At 35.9% G+C, this 19,643-nt stretch overlaps 8 protein-coding genes across 8 annotated transcripts; 5 read left to right on the top strand and 3 right to left on the bottom strand.

Moving 5' to 3' along the window:
* Positions 1 to 1,154: 1,154 nt before the first annotated feature.
* On the bottom strand, positions 1,155 to 3,428 carry SOCG_04624 (pantothenate transporter liz1). Its single transcript, XM_013162370.1, has one exon. It carries the CDS (start codon positions 2,999 to 3,001, stop codon positions 1,220 to 1,222), a length of 1,782 nt encoding a protein of 593 aa, XP_013017824.1. The 5' UTR covers positions 3,002 to 3,428; the 3' UTR covers positions 1,155 to 1,219.
* A 1,702-nt stretch (positions 3,429 to 5,130) lies between these two features.
* Positions 5,131 to 6,839, top strand: SOCG_04625 (ferric reductase transmembrane component; the record flags this gene model as incomplete). The annotated part of the gene is made up of 2 exons (XM_013162371.1): positions 5,131 to 5,483; positions 5,543 to 6,839. The coding sequence occupies 2 exons, from the start codon at positions 5,131 to 5,133 to the stop codon at positions 6,837 to 6,839; spliced, it is 1,650 nt and encodes a 549-aa protein (XP_013017825.1).
* A 1,082-nt stretch (positions 6,840 to 7,921) lies between these two features.
* On the top strand, positions 7,922 to 9,243 carry SOCG_04626 (uncharacterized protein). Its single transcript, XM_013162372.1, has one exon. It carries the CDS (start codon positions 8,330 to 8,332, stop codon positions 8,795 to 8,797), a length of 468 nt encoding a protein of 155 aa, XP_013017826.1. The 5' UTR covers positions 7,922 to 8,329; the 3' UTR covers positions 8,798 to 9,243.
* An 870-nt stretch (positions 9,244 to 10,113) lies between these two features.
* Positions 10,114 to 11,595, bottom strand: SOCG_04627 (membrane transporter; the record flags this gene model as incomplete). The annotated part of the gene is made up of 1 exon (XM_013162373.1): positions 10,114 to 11,595. One exon carries the CDS (start codon positions 11,593 to 11,595, stop codon positions 10,114 to 10,116), a length of 1,482 nt encoding a protein of 493 aa, XP_013017827.1.
* Positions 11,596 to 12,454: 859 nt separating this feature from the next.
* SOCG_04628 (uncharacterized protein) lies at positions 12,455 to 13,828 on the top strand (the record flags this gene model as incomplete). Its single annotated transcript, XM_013162374.1, has 1 exon — positions 12,455 to 13,828. One exon carries the CDS (start codon positions 12,455 to 12,457, stop codon positions 13,826 to 13,828), a length of 1,374 nt encoding a protein of 457 aa, XP_013017828.1.
* A 1,926-nt stretch (positions 13,829 to 15,754) lies between these two features.
* Positions 15,755 to 16,702, top strand: SOCG_04629 (phosphoglycerate mutase family protein). Its single transcript, XM_013162375.1, has one exon. It carries the CDS (start codon positions 15,986 to 15,988, stop codon positions 16,631 to 16,633), a length of 648 nt encoding a protein of 215 aa, XP_013017829.1. The 5' UTR covers positions 15,755 to 15,985; the 3' UTR covers positions 16,634 to 16,702.
* A 197-nt stretch (positions 16,703 to 16,899) lies between these two features.
* Positions 16,900 to 18,563, top strand: SOCG_04630 (enolase). Its single transcript, XM_013162376.1, has one exon. The coding sequence runs from the start codon at positions 17,006 to 17,008 to the stop codon at positions 18,326 to 18,328; it is 1,323 nt and encodes a 440-aa protein (XP_013017830.1). The 5' UTR covers positions 16,900 to 17,005; the 3' UTR covers positions 18,329 to 18,563.
* A 161-nt stretch (positions 18,564 to 18,724) lies between these two features.
* On the bottom strand, positions 18,725 to 19,614 carry SOCG_04631 (uncharacterized protein). The gene is made up of 2 exons (XM_013162377.1): positions 19,455 to 19,614; positions 18,725 to 19,400 (listed from the first exon to the last, which is right to left on the bottom strand). The coding sequence occupies exons 1-2, from the start codon at positions 19,455 to 19,457 to the stop codon at positions 19,149 to 19,151; spliced, it is 255 nt and encodes an 84-aa protein (XP_013017831.1). The 5' UTR covers positions 19,458 to 19,614; the 3' UTR covers positions 18,725 to 19,148.
* Positions 19,615 to 19,643: the final 29 nt, after the last annotated feature.

Raw genomic sequence — 19,643 nt, forward strand, 5'->3', positions numbered from 1 at the left:
TCAAACTACTCGTTTTGAGAAAGTGGAGAAGTGACATCGTTTTTGTATAAACTATCCAATAGGAAGTAAAGGAAAATGCGGAGTTTCCCATACCGAACGTTAATTCCTTTCCCCCCTTTTTCATGACACGAAACAAGTCCAATAGAAGGAACCTTAATATTGTTTGTTACTTGGAGAACAAAGCAAACTCCAACGGATGACTCCACGCATGCGTCTAGGCTCGGCGGGGAATGTTTTTATGTAATTGCTTGTTGATTTTATTGTATTTAATTTATTTTTTATTTTTTAATTAATTTTTTTTGTTTATTTTTACTTTTGTTTGTTTACCTTTTATTCTTTAGATTTTTTTTGTTTATTTCTCCGTTTATCGGTGTATGAGCTGTGGTCTTTCCCCCCCCCCATTCGGTGCCATGTGGGGTGTTTGTCAAGTAACCCAAGAAAAAGTAGTAAACAACAACAAACAGCAGGTTAAAAGTATTGTAGTAGAAAAGCAAAACAAAAACAAAAACAAAAACAAACATTTAGTTTGAGTATTTGAGTTTGGGTTTGAAGCATGAATTGAATTGAATTTGCGATAAAGAATGTTTTTTCTTGGTTTTTGTTTATTGCAAACGTGGGCGATTTGTTTCTTTCAGTTTTATGGGGAAACTGTAAACAAAGCTTTCATGGTTGAGTGGAAAGGGTGTATTGTCAAAAAGGATGAATAGACCAATTGTAGTGCTGGCATCGCTTCTTATTCAAATAAAGTGTTTGATTCATGTTGTTTAAATAAAGTATTTTCCTTATTTCCAGGAGCTGAACATCATTTCAAAAATTACAAGTCATCAGATGGGAAAGTAAAGAAATTTCAGGTGATTTAAAAAAATCACTTTTTGCCCTTTTATTATTTGGACTCAAATTCATTGATGCTTATAACTGGATTTTGAATATTTCTAATTGTTTATACTATAAACCCATACAATTATCTTGAACGTTACAGGTTGGGTTAAGGCAAACATTTCTTTGCCCAATTTTCTGTTTGCTGCTAATTACCAGCTTTTGCGACTACTCCATTGAGTAGCATTTAGACAGAAATACAAACCAATATAAAAATCCAGTGGTTCTGTACTAGCATAACTATAGCAAAATACTGTAAGATGCCATAGAAAAAAAAATAAAAAATAAAAGACATTTCATTCATTATAAACGTAAAATAAAGAAATTAAAATCCATTGAAGAATCAGTGAAGAAAACGAAAGTCTAACCTTTTGTTTCCTTCATCCGAAGTATTCTCAACGCAATTCTTTTTCTCCGCTTCCGTCAGTCCATTCCACAGTATCTCTCTTTTTCGATTAAGACGGACATAGAAAATTTTCGTAAAAATATATAAAAGAATGCTTAGACAAGTTATGGCAATAAGATCGCGATTTCCTCGACGGTAACGCGGAGCATCATCCGCCCGATAAATAAATGAAGCCAGTATACTTCCAACCTGAACGGATATATTGTATAACGAGGCGGAAACGGTTCGAGTGCGAACAGAATTTGAATTTTGGGAATTCCAACCTACTTGCACTGGATGTGCATAGGGCGTAGCGACAAGCAAAGTGGAGACAGTGTATAATACCCACCTACTAGTAGAACTAGATAAAACGTACAAAGCAATTAGAAGCGGTAATACGTAAAACTGAGATCCCATGCAAACAAGTGTTTTCTCACCAACCATTTCACTGAAAAAAGTGAGTGCCAGCATGTTTAACATCTTTAAAAATATAGATGGGAGGACTAACAAGTTGGTTTTTATTGTCGAGAATCCAAGATCTTTTAGACTCAACGTCAAGTATGCGTTTGGTGGAGTATATGGGATCATAAAACAAATTCCGATTGCATACAGAGGCCATAAATGATAATCACAAATGGCTTTCCATAATAGTTTAGGAGTTAATGCCTGTCGATTGTGCATAGTTCCTTTTGAAGGATCGTTTCGCAATGCTCGATTGACAATGATTTTCTCTTGTCGTTCACTAAACCAGCCATTTCTCCCGCGAAACCAAGAAGCAGTGGAAGTGGGCCCAGAAGGCATCATTCCATAGGAGAAAACCCCAATGATTAGGGTGATAAGGCCTTGAATCAGAAAGAGGTAACGCCATCCAGCAATCCCATGGCGACCACCCAACTTGAGAATACCAACAGCGGAAAAAGCAGCGAAAATATCCGCGACAGCATTGGAAATCCAAAAGAAGGAAAAACGAAGGTTCAGCTCAGAACCAGTGTAAAAGTAGGAAAGATACAAAACCACATCCGGAATGAATCCACCTTCTAAAACACCAAGCAAAGCTCGGGTCACATAAAAAGAAGATTTGTTTTTTAAGAAAAATTGAAAAATAGTCACAATACTCCAAAGAACGATTTGCGTGGGTATCCAGCGATCAGGACCAAGACGTTTACTGATGAGTTGCGACGGTAATTCGGCAAGTAAAAAGGAACAATAAAAAATAATGTTTCCATTGTTGTAATCGTTTGTATTCATATCTAGATCACCCAAAAAGTTATCACTCAACGCTTGTTTGATATTTGCGCGATCTAGCTCGAGGGCGATAAACATGACACATGTCCAGAGCATAATAAACAAATCCATCTTTCTAACAAGTACCTTTTCCTCTCCCCAATTCCATCGGAAACTCGTGTCGAATCGGTGAATATTTTCATAGGTATCGATAGGGTAATATGCTTCTCGTACAGAAGGATCATCGTACACAGAGTACTGTGTGGCTATCGCATCATTTGAAAATTTTACCTTTGGTCCAAAGACTAAAGAGTAAAGAGTCCTTGGTGGAATCGGTGATCCCAAACCATCTTGGCTGATTTCGTCATCGGCTTTGGAATTAGAATTAGAATCAGAATCCGCTGACTTGACCTTGAATATATGTATTTCTTTTCTATCCTCTTCTCTATCGGACGTAAGTGAACTACGACTTCCGTAGGTATAGGTAAGAGGGTCACCTGCTTCGTCGCTGTTCATGGTGAGGAATCGTGAATGTCCTTTCTATTTATGAGTTCAAAGGCTTTCTTTTCACTTTGTTTCTCTACCAAAACACTTTACAACTAAGTAAAGGAACTCAGTCAACAACAACGATGATGACTAGTCAATTACTTTCTTTTCCTCAGATAAGAAACGGACGGAATGATCAAAACGAAAAACATACCGCATCCAAACATATATATACATGTTCAATGTACTCATGGTAAACGTTTGTAGGAGATAGATTATCATTTGCTCTTAAAATATCCCATTTACGCATGCTCACCGAACCAATTAATATCCTTGGAGATTGCCTTCTTCCCTGTGTATATGAACAAAAGCCATGGTCTCATACATCTGCCAATGTTATACGATTGTGGTGAATATTAAGAATCTGTAGTTGCGGATTGCGCAGGGTTGTAAGAGCCATTGCGTTTGTTTACAATTGTAATATTCACTGGTTATGAGAATAAATGTCGGCCGGATCAATAATACTTCAGAAGGAAGGTGGGTTCCTTGTACTAGTTTAACAGATAATATTAAAAGTTGAAGCTTTAATATTCCAAATCAAATGTAGTAAAGAATTTTAATAAAGCTCATAAAGGTTTAATCAGGACTTGTAGTTATGGCCATGATGTGAGAAAACTAGGCGACACGAGAAATTAGACCATCACAGTATATCGTATAAATGAGTGAGCATTCTATTACGGAATGGTAAACGAAACGACATATAAATTCAACTTTGGTCTATGTAGAGCGCATGACAGATTTTTAATTAGTTCTAGTAAATTTGTAAAAAAAAATTAAACATACTTTGTTGCTTTGAAGTGATTGGCGTTGTGTTTTCTACGAATTGTTGGTGTCAAACACAAAGCAAAGCATTCCTATAACAGATTCAGGACTTGAAACAAAAGATAAACAGCATTGGAACCATGAGATAATAGGTTTATATATATACAAAATTAAAAAAAGCAAATGTCTGAAATATAATCCAGAAATTTAATCATATGTAAAATGAGTTTCATACTCTACACATTGCTTGAACATACCTAGAGAAACCGGGCTAGTCCCCAGTGAGTTGGAAAAGATTATAAAAGCTCATGATTTCTACCAAAAAATTGCTTTCAGTGTGAGGTTTTATTTCATTTGTATTTATGAATTAGAACTTTTTACATATTCTTTCACCTTTTGATGACCCTTGGTTCTGTTGATTGCTGCTCTACTCGCTTATTAATAAAAACAAAAAAAAACTTTTACCTATTTCTCTCTAATCCAATAGATTTCTTTCTTTTTCTAAAGAAGACCCGATGTTGCATTTTATAGGGGATAATCAATTCTAATAGGAAAAGAGTAAAATCTAGCGATTACGTTCTAAAAACACAAACATTTTCAACAACTCCTAATTTGCGCGCAAAGTTGAATGAAAATGGCTTCTTTTATTCCTTCTATTAAAAGGCCTGTTACCATCTTTTGCAATTTTTTTTTTTTTTTTTTTTTTTTTTTTTTAAATCATAAGATGAATGTTTCCATGATGTAATGTGTTGTTTCGTTAGTGACTTGTTTTTTGTTAAACCGAGCCAAGGTCGTTTGATTCTATTACTAAACTCGGTAGATGTTTACTTGTCACTCGCTAGTATCATTAGTAAACCACAGTTCATTGCTTACAGTACCAGGGTTTTTTTTCTTTTTTTAGGTTCTTTTTCTATTCTAAACTGGTTTTCAATTGCATTTATTCGTAAATTTACCTACTGATGATTATCAGATAAAAAAGGTGTAAAACATCTGGTAAGTCAATAATTCACCCAAGAAAAAAAAAGGTCAGTTGGGCTTTTCTCTTACGTTTACCTTTTGCTAATGAATTGGTAATCGAGAATAAGTAACAATGTTCGAGATTAGAAATAGAAAAATCGTAAAATAATGAGATGAAAAAAAAAGTTTATAAGAAACATACACTCGCTCCAATGGTTTCATGTGATCGAAATTAAGACTTTTAATTTGCTAGAGACGGCTGGAATTGCTTGGATTATCGAATCAAATTGCAAATAAAACTTCACGGAAGAAAGAAGAAAAATAAAGACAAAAAAAACGAACAAAGGATAGAAGCGAATTCGACTTGAACATGGGTGATTATGTATGACTCAACATGGGTAATAAAGTATGACTCTAATGACAAATGGGCGATTATTTTCTTATTTCTTTTTCTTGGATGCTTAGTTGCTCTCTCTGGTCTTTATTTGATAGAAACATTAAGGATAAAACGCAAATCTTTCAAACATGATAATTCTCCAAGCGCTAAAGTTTCTTCGCCGCCTTCGGCTTTCGAGCGTATATACCTGGTGGTAAGAAATGTTTATTTGTACTTGGCAACGAATAAAGCTATTATGACAATTATCATCGTTCCACTCGTTTTCGCAATACCGTTCCTTTTATCGGAAGAGATACGAATAACCCAGGAACTAAAGGCGAATGGGTTGGAATGCTAGTATGTGCGAGATTAGGATTTCTATCATCTGCTGTGTTTGTTCTTTCGTTCCTTTTCAGTATGAAAAACAACCCATTCGCTTTGATGCTTTTTTCTTCCCATGAGAAGATGAATTATATACATCGTCTCTTGTCTCAGTTTGCCATTCTTCTTGGTATTATACATGGGTTTACACGCCTTGCCTTGGATGCTGAAAAAGGCCTAAGTTTAATTAATCGTGTATATAATACAGGTTATGCCATTCTCGCCATAACAGTCCTTTTAATTATTAGTGTTTTACCATGGTTTAGGCGAAGGCTTTATGAATGGTTTTTCCTTATCCATCACGTTTGCAGCATTGCATTTCTTATTTGTATTTACTTGCATCATCCCCGATGTATTCCTTATATGATTGCGGCCAGCGCTTTATATGCACTGGATCGTGCATGTAGGATTCTTCGGTGCTTTCTGAATAAAACAACGTTCCAGGCGACAATGATAGAGGATGATGTTATTTACTTGCGTGGAAAAAAACCCAGAGCCTCTTTCTTTTCCTTACCATGGTCTTCTGGCAATCACGTTTATGTCAACATTCCTCGTTTAAGTTTTTGGCAGATGCATCCATTCACAGTTGCTAGCTGCCCTTCAGACGACTATATTGAGCTTTTGGTTGTCGTCCGCAAGGGTTTCACACGTCGCTTGGCAAACCATCTTGGTTCCACGGATGATTCAACAAGTGAAGAATCAGAAAAGTCCAACTCAAAATCCAACACTAGTATCGTTGTAACTAGATCAGACACAGGAAATTACGTCTCTGATCTTCATAAACGAATAGAGTCGGATGCTACATGTGTAACACCGATCAAGGAAATGACAATCTTCCTGGATGGACCTTACGGACCAATGTCCAACCCCTTTAGGAATTACTCTTATGTTTTATTTTCAGCCGCTGGTTGCGGAATTACTTCCACTTTACCATTGTTCAGAGACATGCTGTTAAATCCTGGGAATACAGTCGACATCACGTTCGTATGGGCTTGTCGATCACTCAAGTTTATTCGTCTATTCAAGGAGATCTTGGAAGATTCTATAAAGCAGAATGGTGTCACCGTTCATATATATTGCCATTTGACGACAAGCTACTCTGTGAAAGAGCATCACTTAATATCTGAAACGAATGGTTCAAACTCGATTCAGTATTTTGATGAGAGGCCTAACTTGGGAAAGTATGTCGAGGATTACTTTCATTTGTCTGGAACAAATACGAATGCAATAAGTGCATGCGGCCCTAATAAATTTTTGAAAGCTTTGAAAAAGGAGATGACCTCTCAGCAAAAATGGGATGCTGATACATTCCAGCAATACGAAGAAATTTAAATTCCAATCCTTGTTTGACTGCTCCAACGGTCTATGTAAAATAGTTTGCAGTTTTTTTGTTTTTCATATTAAGCGGAAGGGATGGATCGTATATTTATGATAGAACTTTTCGTTTCCGTTGTACTTTTAATTACCTTCTGTTTATTTTAATTAACACAATAATTAAATAACGGTACATTAGACACGGTTTATTCCTTAATATATTGTGGATACATGAAAATCATGCTGCTGTAACTACCAATAGCCATATGTTTAGTATAAGACAGCACACAACGACGACATTAACGAGTATGTTTACGAGTAAAAACATTTTCATTCACTGACACTTTAATTAAGTGTGACATCTTATTCTGTCCATCAATTATAGCAATGCACATAGCATTACCTACGTTGAAACAGTCCGCGGTAACTTCACATTGATTCGAGCATGATCAAAAGTAAAAGCTTTTGTTTATGTATATAAAAATACCCTCAATGAAACAGTTGATCAAGTCTGTTTCATGTCAAATGGTTTGCTCTTTCAGTTTGGTTTTTATACTCAAGAGCAACAAGCACCACTGTCAACGGAGAGTTACTCTAGGTAACTTGATTGTGGTAAAAACGGAATGAATAGCTTAATTAAATGGAAAAAAAGAGGAAGAGGCTGGCTAAGCCCAGGTACTGTTCAATAGAGTCCCATGTATCAACCACAGTGATCGGATGGGAACTGTTTTGGTTTGTTATAATATGATTCCATATCAAAGGGAGTTTGTCTACATTTCCTGTTTGGACATATCACCTGAAGGTACAATGAAGGTCTCAACTGAACGAAGCACAGTGAAAAAGTCTCTACATTCAGCCAAGAATCTAACTATGGGCGTGTTCGCTAATTATGCATAAACAATATCCAATAGTCAAGGATTACGAGGAGAATTAGGACCAGTTCAATCAGTAAATGACTTATTTACAGTGAGATCTGTTAGGCAGATTTCTGTACCTGTAGTTGTAATTCCAATCCTCGAATGACATCAATCAATCTAATGTGCTATGCTTAGACACAAACATTCACCCAAATCAACCCAATACATTGTATAACGAGAAAGAAAAACTATAGGAACATATCCATGTAACCAAATAGGCGCAGCAAAGAGGTAATCGATATAGGCTACCCATCGTGTCGAAAATACATCAAACCCTGTGATGTATACATACCCATGGAGATTTATATCATAAACCATCTATGTAAACGCCAAAATTCCAAGCCTTCATGAAGAGGAAGCGTTGAAATGGTATTTTTCCTTTCTGAAGTCATTTACAGAAATATCGATGATTTATATGCATAGATGTCATTCCGTGCGCTGAGGTTTTCATATAAAAAGTCTAAAATGTCCTTCTTTCCTCCAACTTAACTACGTTCACAAGAGAATTCACCAAGTCAAATCTTGAATTTGGTTTATTTGTCCAATCCCAGACCATCCTTTCTATTTAATCGACATACTTTTCACAACAAAATGCGCCTCGTTTCCATCCATCTTTTATTGACGACTTTAATTGTTTTTATTGGAATTTGTTTTGCAAATGTCATCGACAGAAGAGATGTGAATGGTGGTGTTTCCAGCGCCATTGACAGAAGAGACGTAAAAGGCCCTGTTTCAAGTGCCATCGATAGAAGAGATGTGAATGGCGGTGTTTCCAGCGCCATTGACAGAAGAGACGTAAAAGGCCCTGTTTCAAGTGCCATCGATAGAAGAGATGTGAATGGCGGTGTTTCCAGCGCCATTGACAGAAGAGACGTAAAAGGCCCTGTTTCAAGTGCCATCGATAGAAGAGACGTAAAAGGCCCTGTTTCAAGTGCCATCGATAGAAGAGACGTAAAAGGCCCTGTTTCAAGTGCCATCGATAGAAGAGATGTGAATGGTGGTGTTTCCAGCGCTATTGACAGAAGATCTGTTCCTACTTCTGCTGCAAACGGATACTAACACAAAATATGTTCCTCTCTGCTGTTATGAGTTACCTGTTCTTTTGCTGGCTTAAACACATGTTTAATCCTCAAGATTGACTGGTCGCATCCGAAACGCTGTATCCTCTTTTGCTGAGACGTTGAAGGCTTCCTTTCCTCATCTATATGAAATTAGTTAAGCCCGACACATTATGATAGTTCCGAAAGAGATGTACTCATGAAATACATTAAATGATATACCATTATTTTAAATGTATAATGGTAATACACAAAGTCATAGTTGTGCTAATAATTGTCGATCGTAGCAGTCAAAATCTTGATAGAAACTACTTATTATTCCCTTATTTAGTGGCTATCTGTGCAGTTAGTTATACTCCGTTTCCCTTATTGGGGATCTTTCTTTTTCCATAGCTTAAAGAGGATTCAATAATCACTCATCACTTGCGGTAGTGAATGTATGTAGTCATTAAAAACCCTGAATGTTAACGGGTAAGTAAACCATGACAAATAATTTGATAACTCGATAAAGCGAAATAGAAAATTGACTCATAAAGGCTGAAAATAAACGAGTAAAGAAGTTACATGTGGGTTGGTAAAATGTACGTAGCAATCTCGAAAACAAACAAACTACTTGGACGAATGCTGGTGACTTTTTTTATTTTTTTATTGTATTATTTATTTAACCTTTTTATTTATTTATTTTTCCTTACTGATCTGGTCACGGTCATATACTACTAATAAACGAAAGTGAGTAACTGCATAGCGAACCACTTAAAACGCAGTTAATCAATTCTTCTTGACGAGTAGTTTTTTAATCCTACCCAACCCATTTTAATTGATCAGAATAACTTAACAACAAACGAATATCTACAAATGTAAAGTAAAATGAGAGAGAACGCAACAAAATGAAACACAGGAAAATGAAAAGAAGAATGCGATCTTCTGGGTCGTTTATTGTATTACAAAAAAAAATCAAATAGCCCTGTCAACTCAAATATTTTACTATCGCAGAATCTCGGTTACTGGAGTAAATCTCGTTTCGTAGTGATTCTGCATCAGTTACCATGCAAACATCAACTGCTTTAAAACTAAAGTGCATTGAGTGAAAGATCAGACTAAAAAATATGTTGCTGTACGAGTCTAATAGCATTGGACTAGTTTTATTTGACTATATGTCTCCAGATGTCTCAATTTTATTAGCATATTTTATGATTATCAGTCTTAACGCCAAAAAATGGATTATTAAATAGTTAGCTTGCCATGCCGCGTTGAACAATTCGTATAATAAGCTGAAATTAAAAAAAAAAAAACTTTAGCTTCTCTGGGTCTAATATTTCAACATGAATACCTGTGTCTTAGGTCTTGTTTGTCCGTGACATCATCATAAATACTATATATAGGTAAATCTTCTTGCTTTTCTAATTCACTCCTCTTTTTGTTTTCTCGTAAAGCTTTGCATCTATAATAAACCAACAGGATTTCAAGCAAACACCACAAGGCTAGGTTTACAGCTAAACCAACGCGGAATTTGGGATCCTTGGAATAATCCCACCATTGAGGATAAACTACAGCTGCAAGGCAGTATCCAACAAAAAATAGGTTATTAGCAATAGATTTTTTTGTGTTACCTCGAATGTTTGAAGCGTTTAGACTCAATAAAATCGACATAGAGCAGGTAATTACAGAGCCAAGCCAAGAAGACACTACAATGCCCCAACCTGCTTTGCTCGGTAAACCCAGTAACAGAGCATTACCAACAATAGGGACAATAATTAAAAGCTGAGCAATAACTGTACGGTAGTTTGAGAAACCCATCACCATAAATACACCGATCCAAACAAAAGCTAGCTGGACGGCACCAGAGGGAGATCCGTATATCATGACTTGAAACTTGTCGTATCCGAAATCGTTGAGTATTAAAGATTGGAAAACTATTGTCCCGGAAGTAACACAGACCAAAAAGCCAAATGCAAAAGAGCTCCAAGTGAGCCAGTCACATTTGAGGCATTCAAACATTTGTTCCTTGCTGAACTGAGAGCCTCCTTGTCTATCACTCTCGATATATATTCTGTGTAGAGCAATTTTTCTCTCTCTATCAGTAAGAAACCATGCCTTCTCTGGAGTAAATGGAACAGCAATCACAAACAAAGTCCCTATTACAATAGAAATAATACCACATATAAGAAACATTATTTTCCAATCTGCTAGAGAAGATTTGTTGGTCTTTCCAATGCCATACATGAAGAATGACCCAAAGATTTGCGCTAAAGAGTTCATACTTATCCAAGCGGCCATACGATATGGATGCTCCTTTTTTCTATACCATGACTGAGTAACTAACAACGTACAAGGTTGACATGCAGCTTCAGTAGCTCCTAAAAGGCATCGAACAGCAATAAATTGAGCGTAATTATGGGTAGCACCGAGACAAGTACAACATACACCCCATGCTACTACTGAAACACCTATCAACAAAGTACGATTCACCTTCGTCATGAGATAAATAAAAATAAAAGTCGTAATCATTTGACATAAATAAAACCCAGTACTGCACCATGAATACTGATTTCCAGTCATATGTAAATCTGTCTTTAAGCCGAATACAGAGGTGTAGGTAATAGATTGCTTGTCAAGATATTGCGCAAAGAAAATTAAACATAACGAAGGAAGTATGAGTAAATCAATCTTCTTAACAAGCTTTCGCTCTTCTTCTTCAGTGTAAGCCAATTCATCAATTTGTTGAATTTCTCCAACCCCAATCTCAACATCATGATTATGTATTTTTTCATTGAAATCTTTTGAATCTTCGGAACTCATTTCTAAATTTTGTTTTATTAAGTCTAGAATCAAATACAAAAATTGTCATTTTATACTCCTAGCTAACTTCAATGATGGGTGTGCATCTACTTGATATATTGACTATCAATATGCGTATCACTTGGAGCAAGCAACAGACATCAAGCTCAACTCAATTTTGTATTCTTTTTCTTTAAAGATAAATATCTCTTATCTAAATGTTTATAGGTAAGGTTTCTTTTCAATTGGACACTGAAAGGATCAGGTAGTCTTTGAGGGATTGTTCCAAAACATTATTTGAGAACTGAAATATATAGCCTTTACTATCCAATTCCAAAGATCCAACGAGTTCAAGTTTCATAAAATTCTAATTCTTTCTTAAATTTGCTTTAAAAATTGAAAATAGCTTTAATAAACAGAAACAATTATTTTAGAAAGCCACTTATGGCTTTTCAGATTAGCATCTAGAAGGTGTTTAGGAAAGCGGCGGAGCTGAAGGTTTTACTGTTTCAAACTCATCAACGGCTCACAAATAGGTCTACATCGCATCAAATCAAATATGCCATTCTTTCTTGCTAAATTCATTACCCACGTCTCTATTAATTATATCGAAGTAACACTGATAAATGATAAATTAATAGATTCATGAAAGGGCAACTAACATTGATGTTTAAAGAAAGAAAGAAGTAAGATAATCACTCATGTAAAATATATGTATCAGTGATAAAAAAAGAAATACATTGCGAGTTGATTTTTACATTCTTTCTACGAGTCGTTTAGATAGCTTTTGAGGCTCTTAGATAGGTAGCAGCTTTGATCCTTGTGTATATAAAAGAAGAATGCCAAGTGCTTAAATGAGCCTGTTTCAAAGCAAATAAGAATGACGAAAAGTAAAAATACAGAGCAATTGATAAAACCATGGTCTCTACCACCAAAGAAGAATTATCTATTTTACAATGCCAATTTAATTGATGTTGCAGAAAAAAAGATTATGGAGAATGCTAGTATTTATATCTCTCACGGAATTATTCTTCATGTTATGTATCCTGGAGAACCACTTACTGGTGTGGAATCAGGATTAGACGATGCGGGAGAGTATGCAGCTATTGATCTTGAGGGGAAATATGTTTGTCCTGGGTTAATTGATGCTCACATCCACATTGTTGCTGTTCCTGGTAAACCTGATTTGAAATCTGGATTGAATCTTCCGTTTTCTCATGCTGTTTTGCGTTACCACAAAGTATGCAACCAAATCTTAGAAAGAGGATTCACTACTGTTCGAGACTGTGGTGGAGCTGCTGCATTTGTTAAAAGTGCTATAGAAGACGATATTATTCATGGACCTAGGTTATTTTTCGCAGGAAATGCTCTTTCCCAAACTGGAGGTCACGGTGATCTGCGTGACCCGGAGTCTGACGGACAGCATTCACAGGAAGATGCATGTGGGTGCCAAAACAATGCTCTTGCAAGAATATGTGATGGAGCAGATGAATGTTTAAAGGCTGCCCGAGATGAGTTAAGAAAAGGTGCTGATTTTATAAAAATTATGGCAGGAGGTGGGGTTATTTCTCCAACTGATAAACTATCATCACTTCAATTTAGCCCCAAAGAGATTCGGGCAATTGTGCTAGCTGCCAACAACCATGGTACATATGTTACTGCACATGCGTATACACCGCAAGCTGTGCGTCAATGTATAGAAAATGGTGTACGAGGAATTGAACATGGCAACTTAATTGATGAATCTACAGCAAAATACATGGCTAGTAACAACGCTTATCTTACACCTACTCTCATAACTTACAAAGCAATGACAAGTGACCAACTTTCCAATTTCCTTCCCGAGGACGCAAGGAAGAAAAATGAAAAAATTCTTTTCGCTGGATTGAAATCGTTGGAAATTGCCAAGAATGCTGGTGTTAACATCTGTTACGGGTCGGATTTACTTGGACCTCTTAATGCTGTACAGACTGGGGAGTTTGTCCTGCGCTCATCTGTATGTACGCCTGGGGAAATTTTACAACAAGCTACAATTAACCCAGCTAAACTTTTTGGCATGGAAAATAAACTTGGACAAATTAAACCTGGATTCTTTGCGGATCTTTTGATTCTAAAAGATAATCCTTTGGAGGACATTTCTGTATTAGATGGTCCTCATCGTCATCTACTGGCTGTTATGAAGGGAGGAAGAATTTACAAGAGTAGATGGACAAAGCTTAAAAACGACATCACTATAGATGATTATATTCTCTGATGCTTGAGCTTGTACATAAGTTTGCAAACGGTTTATACAAGCCGTGTTTTGAATAAATAAGTAGAAAAAAGTTTTTATGCAAGTAAACCCTGCATCGCTTCAAGTATATGGTTCCCATCTTGCTTATGTTGAATTGGTTATTCATTTACATTTAACACTCTCTATAAACTTTTGACATTCCTGTAAGCTCTAATAACTCATACCGTATGTTTGAAACTGGAAAATAAGCAAGAGAAATGTGTAACTTTCCTTGAAGAGAGACGAATCATGACTTTGTAAATATGTTGTATGACGTTGTGAAAAAAGAAAAGATTTTCATCCTCTCTACATTCTCTTAACAGTTTTTCCCTTCTAGTTACTATGTGTTTAATTCTCACTCAACAATTGAAACTCCTTCAACCACAATATGATCTTTGCTACTTAGTGTTTGCATTATTTTCGGCACAAAATAGTTGGAGTGAGTTTTTAAATGTTTAGAATTTACAAGTTCAAAAACTTAGAAAGTGCTCTTGATATGATATACTCTATCAACATTTGGTATTACTTCTAACCATGTTCGACCTTAGACATAATGCCCGATTCAATGATATCTCATTTTATGTTAAATAGTTCTCTTAGAATTCCTAAACTGTATTTTACTGTTCATTAGCTTATCACGAAACGACGATACCTTTAAATACCCAAGTTACACTAGTTGGTTAACCTCAAATAAACTATACAACCATTTATTTTGATTTTATCTAGTATAACTCATAATTAGATACGTTCCTTTAGACGGGTCTTCAATTAAAAGTAATTTATGAAGTTTGCATAGCAATTTTCACGTTAGTGCATTGCAGGAATCATAATAATTTGTATTTCAGAATTGACTTTTCACAACAGACGGTTCTCTATGGACCAAAGATGTTACTATTCCCATGCTTAGCTGGAAGATAATAGCAGAATACCATTATACTAGTATATTATCAAATCTTATTATTAGAGGTAAAAATCCAAACATATTCATTAAAAGGTATTTTTAATTGATGTTTGAAAGATATATATACAACGGTAGTTGAAATCTCAAATCCTCAGATTGAAAGATTTTTTGAGTGATCTATCTAAATACAGTCTACATAGGTTATTTGGTGAGTCAGATCCCTGGAAGCTAGTACCAAAACATTCAAATCTACTTCCAGTTTAGCAAAACCTACACTAATTTTTCACTGATACGTTTACACTCGCATCGAGAGAGTCCATCTGTGACATATATAAATTATATACTCTCTATTTCTTTTTAGAAAAAGACGTTTTTATATTTTGAATTACCATTGCATAAGCTATATTCTACACATAAGAGATTTTCCTAAACCATGTATTAACTCCCCTCTATGTATTCAAACTTTACTTGTCTTCATATTGTTCCTTTTTTTTCTTCTTTAGAAGCTTTCGTAATCTGTTTTTTAAGTCCAAACAAATCTTCTTCCAGACTGTTTACTTTTTGTATTCATTAACATCGTCTTCATCATCCTCAGAAGAAGTATACCTACCCTCAGAACCTGATGAGTAGGCGCCTTCAGCTTCGGAACTATATCCCTAAGTAGCGTCTGTTCCAGCAGAAGTTTCGGATTCTCTTCTCCCTTTTGAATTCTTCTCTTGTATCTAAAGAATAAAGTTGTTAATGCAAAGCAAATTACAATTGTTTACAAACACTTTGGGCATAATTTCTTTTTTTTTTGTATGAAAGGATTAATGACGGTGTACACATCTAAATGGTGAATTAAAGATTTAAGAGTTACAGAGATATAGTTTGTTGGTTCTCTTAAAAATAAAAGAAAAATAAGAAAAAGATCGTTTGTCTTACGATTGACGTCTTCTATTTTACAAGCAACGCAGTACGCGTATTTTTATTTTTACAGATGGGCAAAAGTTATAAGTGATGCAAAGCTTATACGAAAGCGATGATGACCTAGTAGAAAAACGTACTGCAAATCTAGGCTTATTTGACTTCCATAATTAAAGTAAAAATTAAGAAAGTTCTGTAATTATATAAACTACTTATATAAATCCCGAAGGCTGCTCTTCTCTCCGTTCATATTTCATTGCTCTCTATACGTGAAAGAAAGATTATAAAAAGCTTTATTTACTTTTTCATCTTCATATAAAGCCTAGTAAGCCATGGTTGAAAAGAGTTCTCCACAAGCAAAAACTGTCTACATTGTTCGACATGGTCAAGCCGAACATAATGTGGGCCCTGATGAGGATCATCGTATTCGGGACCCAAATTTAACACAACTAGGACGTTCCCAAGCAGATGAGCTACGCGAAAAACTGTCTCAGCACCCCATCTCGTTTGATTTAATCGTTTGTTCACCAATGCGTCGTACGTTGCAGACAATGGAAATTGGGTTGCGGGATTCCTTACAAACTGGAATTATCCCAATTGACATTTGTCCATTAGTAGAAGAAGCAGGAGATTGGCCCTGTGACATTGGACTTGAGGTGGAGGAGACTGCCCAAAAATTTCCCAAGTATAACTTCAAGGCTTGCCAAGATGGCGTTTATCCAGCTCGGGAAGGTATCTACCGTGGCGATTACGAATCAAATATGCAACGAGCTACAAAAGCATTGGAATATATTAAAAACCTTCCTCAAAAGGAGATTGTTGTTGTGACCCATAGTGTTTTTATTCGATTTTTACTAAGGCAACAGAAACCTGAAGAAGATCTCAATTTTATGCCATCTGAAAAAGTGTTTAAGAATTGCGAATGCAGAAAATATTCTCTTGATTTCAAAGATGATGAACTGCAATTGATTCCTGCATAAGTCGCTAAGAGTACATAGATAGTTATGGGCTAGTTATTATACCAGTTTATATATTAAATTGGATTTGTTTCTGTTTTTTTTTTTTTTTTTGGTATTCAATTCTTAAGTTATGATGATTGTATCCAGTCGCAAAATCATGAAGCATATAGCTTCTGTTTGCTGCTTCTAAGAATAAAATCAAAAAAGTATTGCACTTGGTTTTTTGACGTGTTGAACATATGGGAAAATACCGCATGCATCGAATATAACTCAATTCAATTTATGATCGCTGAACCGCCACGTATGATTGACGTGTGTGTAGAGAAAGTCTTATAAGTATTTCAGACTCATGTGAAAGTCATTATAGTATTCTACTCAGATTAACAACTAATAATGTCGACAATTCAAAAAGTTTATGCCAGAAGCATTTATGATTCAAGAGGAAATCCAACTCTTGAAATTGAGCTTACAACTGATTTAGGAACGTTCCCAGCCATGGTTCCTTCAGGAGCATCCACGGGAAAATGGGAAGCAAAAGAGCTTCGTGATGGGGACAAAGAGAAATGGGGAGGAAAAGGTGTTTTGAAAGCTGTAGAAAACGTCAACAAGGTGCTTGCTCCTGCCCTAGAAAAATCAGGAATTGACATTACGGATCAAGAAAGAGTTGACAAGTTTATGATAGATTTGGATGGTACAGAAGACAAGTCCAAACTAGGAGCCAACAGTATTGTTGGAATTTCAATGGCAGTAGCTCGTGCCGCATCTGCTTATTTAAAGATTCCTTTGTACGAACACATAGCCAAACTCGCTGGTTCAAAAGAAAGCAACTGCCTCCCTGTGCCTTCATTTAACGTCTTAAATGGTGGAACACATGCGGGTGGAGACCTTGCTTTTCAAGAGTTCATGGTAATGCCAATTAAAGCTCCTACCTTTTCCGAGGGACTTCGTTGGTGTAGTGAAGTTTACCATAATTTGAAGTCACTTGCCAAACAAAAGTACGGTGCTTCGGCAGGAAACGTAGGAGATGAAGGAGGAATTGCTCCAGATTTAGCAACCGCAGAAGAGGCGTTGGATTTGATTAGCGAAGCAATAAAAAAGAGTGGATATGAAGGAAAAGTGAGAATTGGGTTTGATGTTGCTGCCTCAGAATTATATAACGGGAAGATATATGATTTGGATTTTAAGAGCTCAAAACCAAACCCAAGTAACCAACTTGATTACAAAAAACTGTACGAAAAGTATAACCAGCTGATTGAAAAATACAAGATTGTGTTTATTGAAGATCCTTTTGCAGAAGAAGACTGGGAGGCATTTTCGTTTATATCAAGCAACACGAAAGTACAAATTATAGCCGATGATTTGACAGTGACAAATACAAAGAGACTATCAAAAGCCATACAAGAAAAATGTGCAAATGCTCTTTTGGTAAAGATTAATCAAATTGGCTCTTTATCGGAAACCATTCAGGCTGCAAATATGGCAAAAAAGGCCGGCTGGGGTCTGATGGTCTCGCATCGCTCTGGTGAAACAGATGATGCTTTTATCTCCCATTTGACAATTGGTTTAGAAGCTGGTCAGATGAAGTCAGGAGCACCATGCAGATCGGAACGACTGGCCAAATATAATGAGTTGTTGCGAATTGAGGACCGTCTTGGATCAAATGCGGTATATGCTGGTACCAAAGCCGCTAACTATATCAAGTCCAATACTTTGTAAGATGACGAAAGGCTGTTTATGTTCAATATCTTATAAAGTATAAAAAGGAACAGTTTTAATGTAGTAAATCACTTTTAATGTAATAAATATCCGATACTAATATTATCTAGTATCGGTCGTCGGTGCTGCTATATATGTTTTGTTTTTTCTTCGGACATATTTATTGTTTTGTAGCCTTACGCAGTAGTATATGAAGCAACACCACGATTTATTTCAATAAAATATTCTAAAAATGTATGCTTGTTTTTGCTCCTCTTTAGCGTCTTCTTCAAATGACCAGTCTATATTGGAAGGTCATAACAATAATATATGACAAGTAATTAAGAATATTGAGAAAAAAATAGAAAAATTGTGTTATTTTGTTTATTTTCTGTTTATGGTTGAGCTCTTACTTTGACCTGTTTAAAGTGCTGTAGGAGTACATTGTTTTCTTATCCTAATTATCATTTGCCAATACAATTAGATGAAGCTAATTCGGAAGGGGACTTCGAATTCGTAAAGATTTGTAAACATGTTAATTTAAAATCTAGTAATAGTAAATTAGGGTGTTTTTGGTTAAGTAAAGGACGCCTCTTACAAATTCTTATTTCGTTACCGCATCCTTGGTGGGCAATTTAGCTCTGCTTGAGTCGGCGATTTCAGTCACCCATCGCAACTCCATTCACTGGAATCGTTTGGGTTCGTGGTATGTAAAGTTAAAGATTTTGCACTTTATCAGAAGAATTATTCGGCTTACCACTTATAAAAATTGTTAAAGGTTTTTAAAGTAGCGGCTTATAACATAGAAACAATGAAAGTACACCATTTGTAAAGCAACATCTTATTGTTCCTTCATGGTTTTTCCCTTTTCTAAGATATTTTTGTTTTTGGTAGCTTTGCCAATAACTTCTTCTACGTCTCCCTTAAGATGTTCAGCAGTTTTGGATTCCTCAGTAGGACGGCTTTGGTTGTCAACGCCCTCAGGATCAGGCTTGTCAGAGTAGCCTTCTGTACTGTTGGAATGATAACCATATGTTGAATCCGTTCCTGCGGATGCTTCTTCTTTTTCTTTTTCATCAAGGTTTGGATCCACCTGAATCAATTGAATTTTTGTTAACGACCAAATGAAGGAAAAGTCAACTCATACCATCGTGAAAATTTAAGTAATCAAGTTTAGCCTTGAGTAGCCTAAGTTTCAACCACAATTCTTGAGCTTGTACAGAAACTTGAAAGAGTAGGTGAGAATGTAGGATGTTTGATTAGAAGGTAAAGCAATCCTTGCTCATAGTCAGTCCTTTAGGCCGATTATGTCACAGTCCTTATGTCACAGAAGGAC

Source organism: Schizosaccharomyces octosporus, assembly GCF_000150505.1.
Source record: "Schizosaccharomyces octosporus yFS286 unplaced genomic scaffold supercont6.1, whole genome shotgun sequence".
In the NCBI taxonomy this organism is placed as follows: Eukaryota; Fungi; Ascomycota; class Schizosaccharomycetes; order Schizosaccharomycetales; family Schizosaccharomycetaceae; genus Schizosaccharomyces; species Schizosaccharomyces octosporus.